Here is a 12089-nt window from a genome sequence, read left to right as displayed (position 1 = left end):
ATGCAGAGAATGGAATTTATGTAAAAAGTGCGACAATTTCTATCTGAACAATGCTAAAATAAAAGTAAAATAATTGTCCTTAGCAAAGGGCATAAGTGATTAATAAATGTCTGAAAGACGGATAAGAGAAGACGAGCTGAGAGAAAAAAGCAAGAAGTTGGGACACATCAATTATTAAATACCAGCCTTGATTTCCCAGTTTTTTGGGGAAAATAATTATAAGAAATCTTGATCTATTAAGGTTAGAAAATGGGCAAAGAACCCAACAATTCATTTGTAAAACTCAACAGGAGGCACTCTGGGGTAAACAATATGTCAAATAGCTTTAATCTGTTTCCTAAAATCAAAGCCTATCAAAAAAAGAGAGTTAGATAGAGAATAAGCCCAGCAATTATTTACATAAAATCACAATTCAGAACTTTCTTAAAGAAAACAAAGGGTATTGAGCTTTTCTACGTACCCACCACCCACTATAACTTTTATTTCTTCAGCATTCTTTTTTTTTTTTTTCATGATCCAGAGTGGGAATTGTAATAATTAGAGAGGAATACAGAAACTCTCTCAAATAGATGGTTGGACACTTATGACTATTCTATGCCTTAAGGGATGCCAGCTTTAGAGGTGTCATAGAGGAGGTTTACTAAATGTCATGTCAACATGGAGGGTGATTTTGCCCTATTTCTCCCAATCCTTCTCAACAAGTAACTTGCAAAGATGAGGGTGGGTGATGCTTGACTACAAAACAAATAAATACTGAATCTATATTTTTACCCTTGGCAAAACAAAACAAAACAAAACAGTGTCTGATTGGCTCAGTAGTAATACTGGGCAGAATGATGGATTTAAAGAAGACCTGGTTTGAAATCTAATCTGGGTCACTTACTAACTATGTGATCATGGGCAAATCAGTCAACTTCTCTGAGTCTCAGCTTCCTCAGTCATAAAATGGGATTAAAAATATCTATAGCACCTATGTCACAGGGATATTATAAACCCCAAATGAGCTAACGTAGATAAGACCTTTGCTAACCTTATAAAGCCTGTGTAAATGCTATTATTGTTATCCCTAATTATTATCATTAGGTTAGCTTTTTTATGTTTTGTTTTTTAACATGTAAAGTAGCAATTGTTATATCTGTCCTGCCCAGCCTATTTCACAAAGACCAATCAAAAGGGATAATGGTTGCAAAAGCTTTAAAGCACTTTGCAAACATAAAGAATACTTATAAACATCCAGCTGAGGACCTCTGTAAATAATACTGAAAGGCAGGATATGGGATGCTAGGCTTGGCTTAGGAGGATATTGTGCCATTGAAAGGCAGGACAAAGGGGGAGAGAAAGAGGAAGAGGAGAAATATGAAATAGAGACACACATAGAGCTTGAGACAGAGAAAGAGAGACAGAGAGGAGAGAAAGAGAGAGAGAGAAGAGGGAGAGAGAGACAAGAAAGGGGGGAAGGAAGGAGAAGGGAGAGAGAGGGAAAAGATAGAAAGAGACACAGAGAGATAGAGACAGAGAGACAAATGGGCAGAGAGACAGAGAAAGAAACAGAGATAGAGATAGAGACGGAAAAGGAAGGAGGGAGATAGAGAAGACAGAGATGAAGAGAGGAGAGAGGGATAGAGAGTGATAGATGGAGAGGAAGGAAGGAGAGGGGAGAGGGGGGTAAGAGATAGAAAGAGATACACAGAGATACAAAGAGATAGAGAGGAGGGAAGAAAGGATAAAGAGGGGAGAAAGAAAGGAGATATAGAGACAGAGAAAGAGAAAGAGAGAGAGACAGAAAAGGAGAGAAGGAAGGAAAGGGGAAAAAGAGGGGAGAGACAGAGAGAGGAGAGAGGTGAGAGGGAGAGACAGAGACAGAGACAAGGGGGGTAAGAAAGAGAAGGGAAAGGAAAGGAAGAGATAGAAAAAGACACAGAGAGATAGAGAGCCAGAGAGAGAAATAAAAAGATATAAAGAGAGACATAGAGATAGAGAGGGGGAATGAAGGAGAGAGAGGGGAGAAAGAGGGAAGAAATAGAGACAAAGACAAAGACAAAGAGACAGGGGAAGGAAGAAGAGGGAAGGAAGAGGAAGGGGAGAGATAAAGAAAGACAGAAAGAGATAGAGATACATACACAGAGATGGGGGAAGAAAGGGGAGAGAGAAAGAGAGAAAAAGAGAGAGAGACAGAGACAAAAAGAGAAACACACATATAGACACACACAGAGAGAGATTGAGAGGGAGGGGAGGGGGAGAGAGAAGAAGGCAGGGGGAGAGAGAGAGAGAGAGAGAGAGAGAGAGAGAGAGAGAGAGAGAGGAGAGAGAGAGAGAAGAAAGGGGAGAAAGAGAGAGGAGAAAGGGGAGAGAGAGAGAGAAGAGAGAGAGAGAGAGATGCCCAAGCTGATGGTTCCTGTGCTTCAAAGTAGGTCATCTTCTAATTCTCCTTTTAGTTCTTCCAATCTCTTCTCTCTTTGTTTCTGTCTCTCTGTCTCTGTCTCTTTTTTTTCTATCTCTTTGTCTCTGTCTCTGTCTCTTTTTGTGTGTCTATCTCATAGAGTGTTTATGTTTTATCACCTAAATGATTTTAAGTTCTGTGCCAGGAAGATCTCAGTAAATATGTATGTCATTCTTCATCTGACTGACACATCAACCTCTTGGCTGGAAAATGTTATTCTGGTTTTTGCCACTCTTTTAAGTTCAGATTTTTAAAAATTAATATCAGAAAAACAAAGAACTACCAACCAAAAATGCAAAATGAAAATTAGCTAGCATGGTAATCTAGGATAAAAGTGAAGCTATGCTCTCTGGTCAATGAAGCTTACATTGAGCCATGCTGATCTGTCCACAAAGTACTACACCAACGCTTGCCTGAGGTGTGGAGAGGATTCTGGATTCTCAAACACTGTGCCAGAATCACAGCCTAAAATCTGAAAAAAAGACTTCAATGACTTTCATGTGGATGAACTGTGAGCTGAAGTCAGTCTAGCTTACCTCGGAGAGGATCACTACCATGTAACGATGAAATTATTGGCTGCAGCTGAAGTCACTGGAACTGCTATCTGCATTGTTGGCAGTAGTTTTTCTTTTCATGAGTATAAAAGACTATACTAAATAATAATAATAGCTAACATTTACTATGTTCCAGGCACGATTCTAAGCACTTTCATATAATAGTAGCCAATATTTTATTTATTGCTTATTATGTATTGGACACTCTTGTAAGCACTTTCCAATTATTATGTCCTTTGATCCATAAACAACTCTGGGAGACAAATGCTTTAATATCTCCATTTTACAGATGAGGGAACTGAAGTATACAGATAATAAATAATTTGCCCAGGATCTCACAGCTAGGAAGTATCAGAGGCTAGATTTGAATTCAGGTCTTTCTAACTGCCCTTAGAAACAATCAGTTTTAGTTAAAAAGGAAAATCAAATTTATAAAAGACTAATGTTATGGGTTAAATCTTATGGCAGCATATGCCTGGAAGCTAAGAAATCTATGAACCACATTTTGGTTATGTCCAAAGTGATCTATTCTAATAAATGATGATTTTTAACAAATCTGCAAATTGTAAGGATTTCACCTTCAGGTACTCACCGATAGATCTCTACGTTCTTGCTCTTTTGTCTAGATAATTTAGAGGCACTGGCTTCACCTGCCACAACAATGTTGTTGTTTTCCATAACGACTCCAGTACATACAGTTCCCAAGCCTTCTCCATACTTCGGGGAGGAGATGAAGTAAGTCTTCTGTGTTGTAGGGGCATAGCAAAAACTGGCATCTCCATAGTTGCTGTGCCTCGATCTGATCCCTGTGGAATTGTTGCCGATACAAAGCAGAAGACTGGTGGTCTCCATTCCGTATCGGAGATTTAGACATTGCTGTTTGGATTTCTTGATGGCATCTAAGGCACCCTGAATGAGATCGATGCAATCTGAGTTACAAAGAAGCACTGTGTTCCTCTTCAATGCTTCTCTTAAAAAAGAAGGATTCACAAGTCCCAGTCTGACTTGTTTCAAAAGTTCAACAAGGGACTCTAGACGCAATTCTCGGTTATGGTTTACCCATCTCAAAACCAAGTCTAGAATGCTCTCCTCTCGGGAAATATTGAGATCATCTGATTTAATAAGTCCCATCAATTGATCCACATCAATTTCTAAAATTTCTTCATGTAGACTTGCCTCGGCAAAGTGCTGATATAAATATTTCTTGGCTTGATCAGATAAATCTTCTGCCCCGATGTGTTTGGCGAAATAATAGATTCCTACACAATTAGAGGCATCCATGTGGTCCATCATATATTTCTGGCACATGTTGAAGACATCATCCATTTGCATAAAGTAAGCAGCAACAGCTACAGTCTGTACATTGGCATTATTGAGGTCCAAGTCCACGTTGTACATATAGTTTAATATTACAGATACACTCTCTGCTGTGATATCATAGAGGATGACTTCCCTCTGAGCACATTCAAGCAAACCACAGGTGAACATGGCTTTGAAGTAGGGACTAAAGGCTGCCAAAATTAGACGATGGCAGGGAAATTTCTCCCCTTCTGCGATAAGCACTACATCTATCATTTCTGCTAATTCTTTCATGCTCTTAATTTTGCTCAGTAAGGTCAAGCTATGTTGCTGTTTTTCCTTTCCCACAATCTTGCTCTCCATGATACATGCCATACTTTTAAGGAGAGTCTTCTTCGAATTCAGTTTGATTTCTGAGGGGCTATTTGCATGCTTAATTGCTCACAAAGCAGCAAAGATGCCACAAAGAATTCCTAGAGAGAAGAAAAAGCACAGTTTTCTTATAAGAAAAAAATCTTTCATAACTGAATGTTAATATCAAATCTAATTATCATAAAAGATTCCAAGGGCAAGTTACAAATAAGGACTATTTATTCTGATCTATGAGGAATAGTTTTATCCCTAAATGAACATATTTAGTTTGTCATGTTTTGTTTCATTATGGATTCTGATGCTTTAAGCTAATGAATTGTAATTTTCTATTTGTTTAATACAGACTCACAGAATGCTTTAGAGACCGTGTTCAGATTAGGGGCAGTTAGGTGCCGGTAGTAGATAAAGCATCTGATCTGGAGTAAAGAAGACCTGAGTTCAAATCCAGCCTCAGACATTTACTAGCTGTGTGATCCTGGGCAAGTCACTTGAAGTGTTTGCTTCAGTTTCCTCAATTGCAAAATGAGCTGGAAAAGGAAATGCCAAACCCCTACAGTATCTTTGCTAAAAAAAAAAACAAAAAACAAAAAACAAAAAAAAACCCAAATGGGGTCATGAAGAGTCAGACATGACTTAAATGACAACCTCAACAGCAAATGCTTATGGCACTGAATTGGTTAATGGCAAAGTAAGAATTAGAACTCAAATCACCTGATTTTTAGTTAAGCTTTTTTTATTACTCATCTGTTTTTCATTATAGCTTTTAATCTAGGGTGTAAAATACATGTACATTCTAAATCCCATCTTTTCTACCTGATAAAAGGAATTAATTACCAATGCTGTTCCTCTGAGACTTACTATAAACCCCAACACTTGGAGATGCAATTTGTGGCTCCTCTACCTGTACAGAATTTGAATGATCTCTTTTCATTAACAGTTATGTTGGACTAGGTGCTTTGGTAATTTGCTAACTCTCTTAGGCCACAATCATATTTGCACACAATTCCATATCAACTTCAGAGAACTCAGATGCTTTCTGCTAGTTCTCAAAGTGAATATTTACAATTTGCAAATGTTTACAACTGGAATTATGATGAAGTGATAACATATTACTTATATTATAGAATTGGCTAAAATAAATATCACTTCATTTGCATATTCCAGCCCTGTTGACCAAAAAAAAAAAAAAAAAAAAGCTTCACCATTTCTTATGTATGATGTTGTTCAGTCATTTCATTTGAGTCTAACTCTTCATGGACCCCATTTGGGTTTTCTTGGCAGAGATACTGGAGTATTTTGCCATTTCCTTCTCCAGGACATTTTACAAATGAGGAACTGAAGCAAATAGGGTTAAGTAACTTGCCCAGGATCATATAGCAAGTCAGCATCATTCTCTCTCTCTCTCTCTCTCTCTCTCTCTCCCCCTTCCTTTCCCCATCTCTCTGTGTGTCTCTTTCTTTCTCTCCACTCTCCTCTCTCTCTCTTGTTTTTTTTTTTTTAATTACCCTCTGATTTTCTTTCTATCTGTTTTTAACTCTGTATCTTTTTTTTCTGACCCATCTGGCTGATCTTGTGCTGTATCATCATCCTCAGCTTGCCCTCTCACATTAGGGGATTCTACATAATCTCTCTTGGAACCTCTTCTCCCTCCACTCTTTTTGGTGATCTCATCTATTCCTATGGATTCAATTATTATCTTTATGCAGATAACTCACAGATTTTGATATTCAGCCCTCTCCTCTCCTTATGTAGGAGAATTATTGGTAGTTCTCTTAGACATCTTGAAGCCCACATCCTTGAAAGCATCTCAATCTTAACACGTCCAAAAAACAGACTTCATTTTTATTTCCCCTAAACCCACCCTTCTTAATTTTCCTATTTCTGTTGAGGGTATCACTACTTTTCCCGTCTTTCAGGTTGTTCATTCTTGTGGAGTCATCCACAACTTTTCATTCTGCCTCATCTCCCTCCTCTCTCCTATTTTCCTGAACTTGCCAAGTCTTGTGAATTCTACCACCACAACACCTCTTGAATCCATTCCCTTCCTTCCCCATGGACACCTCATCTGTACAGTGAGGAAGCAGTCTCACTGGATGTTCTGTTTCTTCCAGCTCCAACTCATCTTCCATACAAATGCCAAAAGAACTTCCCTAAAGGGCCTATCTCACAATATCATTCCCCTAGCTCATAATTATTTAGTGATTCCTCATTACCGCTGGCACAAAACATTACTTCTTCAGTTTGGCATTGAATGCCCTTGAGTTCTGGCTTGATTATTGACTCAGGTTAGAGGATTTTGGTTCATTTTTTTGCTGCTTATCATGTGTGTGACTGTGAGCAAATTCCTTAATTTCCCCAGATCTCCATTTCCTCTGAAAGAGGTTGGGCTGGATAGTTTCTGAGGCTCATTTCAGCTCATTTCATACACGGCCCTAGAATGCTACAAACCACGGTTCCACATTCAGACCAAGCTGGCCTTTTTCTGTTCCCTGAATTCAGCTTCATCTCCCACATTCATCCCTTTGCAGAGGCTATGCCCTCCTGTTTGAAATGCACCCCCCCATGTAAGTTCTTCAAGACAGGATGCTGTTGGTGTGGCTTGTATCCCTTGAAGCTAACAGTAGACTATATATATATATATATATATATATATATATATACGCACACACACATATATATATACACCATATATTTGTATGTGTGTATGTACACATGCATGTATATGTATGGGTGTATTTATGCATACATATATACACAGAGTCAGACATGACTGAACAACAATAAATCATTTCTGTCATGTCTGACTTTGTGACCCAATTTGGGTTATTTATTTTTTTTTGCAAAGATATTAGAGTTCTTTGCCATTTCCTTTTCCAGCCCATTTTACAGATGTGGAAATGCAGCAAACCAGGCTAAGGGACTTGCCCAGGATCATACAACTAAGAAGAGTCTGAGGCTGGATTTGAACTCTGGAAGGTGAGTTTTCCTTACTTCAGGTTGAACACTCCATCCACAATGTCGCTTAGTTGCCTGAAATGTAATTTATGCATACATGAGTATCTATACACATACATATGGCTTCACAATACATGTCTATACATATATGTCCACATGTATACATACAATGAACACAGATTTATATATGCACTTATAATTAAAAATACATATATGAAATATATCATGGTCTGAAATGTGTTTCCACTGTTGTATTGTGATCCAAAAGCAGTTTCCTTTAGGGTCCAGATGAGAGAGAGTCTGGTTCATTCTGAGGGGGATTTGCTGGCTTTTAGGATCCTCAGATGGATGAGGAAATTGAATCCAATCTCCTCACTCACTCATTGACTCACTAACTCACTCACTCATATATACACACATGCATATTATACTTGTCTTTATTTTGGCAAATATGTTCTATATAAACCATCTTAAAGTAAATTGTGTACTTGGATGTCCCCCAAAAGCCGAAACATTTATTCCAATAAAACTAACTTTCAAAACAGAAATAATTGCTTCTCCCACTGTGCAGAAATGTCAGTGGTTGCTTTTTTTTGAAACGGTCAAACATTTGTATGCATATCCCCAAAGGTTTCCATTCTTAAAAGCTTTCCGGCTTTATTACAAATTTATGGAACTCAGTGATTTGTTATTGGAAATTCTTATCAACAAGGTCTCTAGTCCAAACACTCACAGGTTTTAAAATGCATCTGGCAGCGCCTTGCTCATAGTAGAGACTAAATAAATACTATTAATCAGTATTCTATTTGACTGGCAAAAGCTGAGTGGCTAAATGGTGCAGTGGATAGAGTACCAGTTCTGGAGTCAGGAGAACATGAGTTCAAATCCAGCCTTAGATACTTAACACTTACTAGCTATGTGACCTTGAGAAAGTCAATTGCCTCATCAAAAAAAAAAAAAAATTGAGTGGCAATCAAGATGTAGTGGAAGGACAATGGACTAGCGATCAAGACCTCGATTCTATCTCGGGGTCTGCACTGACCATACGAGCCTGTCCAAGTCACTTCATTTCTAGAGGCCTCATTTTTCTCATCTGTAAAATAGGGAGTTTGACCTAGACTTGAGTTCCCCCTCTTTCAGCTGATATCTAAGCATTTCTCCACAGTAAATCTGAATACTTTTAATATATTATATAACAAATTATACGTTGTTTAAAAAGTGCTTACTTTTAAAAAATTGTTTTCTCCCAGAATCTCTCTCTTCTAGCTTTTTCCTTCTCTGAGATTCTTAGTCCCTGGACCCTTGACAATTGCTCAGCATTCCTCTACTGAGAACTTGGATATTTAACTAAAAAAAATATAGTTTGAGTTAGAACACATGGGACTAGGTGATCACTAATGATGCTTCCAACTTTATAAATCCCTGGGCATCCTAGTACAGAGGTACATTCTCTATATTTCTGGTTATATTCTGTGTATACCTGGGTAGTTTTTAAAATGTGCATATTTACACACTATTTTAAAGTATAGACAAAGCACAAATAAATAACAGCTGGAGAATTTTCCTTTTGATAAGGACAGAAAGGGAGTTACTCCTTTTATCAGCAACATACAGCTAGATAACTACCTTCAATGACAGTCATTTTCTGCTCCAATTTATGGAGGACTAAACTTGGGTATTCATGTTAATAATACAGTTAATAACAGAAAATAAGTAAAAATGTAAATTGCAAAGTTAAACATAAATCAAAAGAATGAAATCTAATTGCTTGCAGTGTCACCAGAAATTCAAAATGTTGCTTACATCAACGTTCACTATTTTCATTTTTAGTTTTGATAAATGGATTCAATTACAAATTTCCAATGAATGTACTTCAAATTGGAGCAAAATTGTTGATTTATTTCCAATGCTGATGTTTTGCTTTTCAAATAGTTTATTTTTATAATTCTTACTCAAGCTCTAAACTTATTTTTAATGGTACAAAGCTTTCCATATAATAATAATGACTGCATGTATAATATGCCCTTACTTCCTAAATTAAAAGCCAGATTAATGCTACAAATATAATTAAAAGCTTTGGGAATTCTAACTTTTTTGAATTCTATTTTTTATGTGGACCTGGGAGTTAATTTTTATAGGGAAACTGTTGAAGAAACTCCCTTTATCAATGAGATCAACAATTGTTTTGCAATTTTGTGTCCCTGAGTAACTTGGATCATTGAGGATTTAAGTGACCTACCTGGCATCATATGGCCAGTATATGTCAAAGGCAGAATTCAAATCTAGGTCTTCTTAACTCTCAGGCTATCTTCCTACCCATAATGGTATGCTGCCTCTCATGTCTGACCTACATACTATACATTTTAAAAAAATAATATTTTTAACCCCTCACTTAATGTAAAAACAATTTTAAATATATATATATTTTTAAATTTTGAGTCCAAATTCTTTTCCTCCTTCCTCCCCTTTCTTCCTCCCTGATATAGTAAGCAATCTGAAATAGGTTATATGTATGCAATCATAAAAACATATTTCCACATTGTAATATACATTTTTAAAAAGAAATTTTCAATCTTAAAGCAAAGTACCTCTATAATTTATGAATAATTTATCTAGTGATAAGGAGACATGGATTTTAGTCCTGACTTGGCTTTAAACATGAGACTTTGTATACATCCTTGGAGACCTCACTTTTCTTATCTATAAAAAGAGCTTGGTCTAGAATTATGTCTTTCTGATTTGTTAGTCTATAGCCAAGCACTGCTCCATAATATGATTTTCAAATATCCCCTTTATGCAGATGACTCTCAGGTCTACTTGTCTAGCCCTGATCTCTATTCTGAACTCTAGTTTTGCAACTCCAATGACCTGCTATGCATCTCAAACTAGATGTTCCAGAAGAATTTTAGACATATCAAAAACTGAACTCATAATCTTTCCCCCCAAACTTTCCTCCTTCCTAATTTACCTGTTGCTGTTCAGTATACTGAGTTGCTCAGGCTCAAAAACGTAGGTATCATTTTCAACTCTTCCTGATATATATTCAACTTGTCAAATCCTTTCATTTCTACCCTCAATACCTGTTCAAATGCCCCCTTCTCTGTTCTGGTACCACTAGCATCCTGGTGTAGGACCTCATCATCTCTCACTTGAGTCATTGCAATGGTTGCTGATTGTTCTTGCCTCAAGTCTCAGCCCACTCTAAGCATCCTCCACTCAGCTGTTAAATTGATCTTCCTAACATTCTGTCAATATTGCCTCATATCCCCATTCAATAAACTTTAGAACTTCCCTATGATTTCCAAGATCAAATATAAAACCCTCTGGTTTTAAAGGCCTTCATATATTCTCAGTTTTCTTACACCTTTTTGCCCAAAACATACTCTTTGATCCAATGACACTGGCCTCCTGGCTATTCCATAGGACCCTTCATCTCCTGATTCTCTCTCCCCCCCCCCAATGTATTTTAATTAATTTAATTTATGTAATCTAATGTAATTTAATTAAATGTATTTCCAAATACATGTAAAGATAATTTTCAACATTCATTTTTGTAAGAATCTGTGTTTTAAGTTTTTCTCCCTCCCTTCTTTACCTCCCTTCTTCCCAAGAGAGGAAGTAATTTGATATGGGAAACAGTCCTTTTAAATAGATTTCCATATTTGTCATGTTTTACAAGGGAATCAGATCCAAAGGGGAAAAAACACAAGAAAGAAAAAACAAACAAAACAAAAAGTGAAAATACTGTATTTTGATCCACATTTTGTCTCCTGTCTATAAGCCTTTTCACTGGCTGGTCCCATTTCTAGAACCCTTTTCCTCCTCATCTCAACCTCCTAGCTTCCCTGGCTTTCTTTTCAGCTAAAATCCTACCTTCTGCAAGGAACCTTTTCCAATCTTTCTCCACTTTCAGTTACTCCCTCTCCCCCATTTGTCCTATATACGTCATTAATACATGTTTGTTTACATGTTATCTTCACTATTAGACTGAACTCTTGGATAGTAGGGTCTTTGTCTTTTTGTTTTTTGCCCCCCTTTTTTTTTTTTGTATTCCCAATACTCAGTGCCTTTTATGTAGTAGATACTTTTCATAAATGCTAGTTGACTGACTATAAGCTAAGCTTCCCTGAAGTTATTTGCATGTGCAATGCATATTCACTGGATTGGAACAAATTACCATATTTTACATAAGTCTAACTTAAAATAGTGTGAATTCAAATACAATTGACCATTTCAGGGGATTCATTATTCCCACTTATTTGGATTTGGCTATATAAAAAATGCCAATACATCTCATTAATGAGGAAAGGAGAAGTGGTCAAGGTAAGTATGTGTAAACTGTCTACAGAACTTCTGTCTTTACCTTGTTCCAATTAACTTCAGCTCTGCCCCAGTCATCAACCTAGAGCCTCCATTATTGTTTTGTAGGACAGTGGATCTATTTGTCCATTGACACCAAACTTAACTTT

The 12089-nt window shown here is 37.0% G+C and overlaps 1 protein-coding gene across 1 annotated transcript in view; it reads right to left on the bottom strand.

Annotated features, from left to right (window-relative positions):
* KBTBD12 (kelch repeat and BTB domain containing 12) overlaps window positions 1-12089 on the bottom strand; it is an 84865-nt gene that overhangs the window by 65274 nt on the left and 7502 nt on the right. Inside the window, exon 2 of the mRNA XM_003762486.3 lies at window positions 3587-4766. Coding sequence (XP_003762534.2) covers window positions 3587-4668 — 1082 coding nt within the window. The 5' untranslated portion in view covers window positions 4669-4766. The remainder of the gene's footprint in view (window positions 1-3586; window positions 4767-12089) is intronic.

Source organism: Sarcophilus harrisii, chromosome 1 (assembly GCF_902635505.1).
Source record: "Sarcophilus harrisii chromosome 1, mSarHar1.11, whole genome shotgun sequence".
Lineage (NCBI taxonomy): Eukaryota > Metazoa > Chordata > Mammalia > Dasyuromorphia > Dasyuridae > Sarcophilus > Sarcophilus harrisii.
The sequence above is the reverse complement of the archived record's forward strand: the minus strand, read 5'-3'. Positions and strand labels throughout refer to the sequence as shown.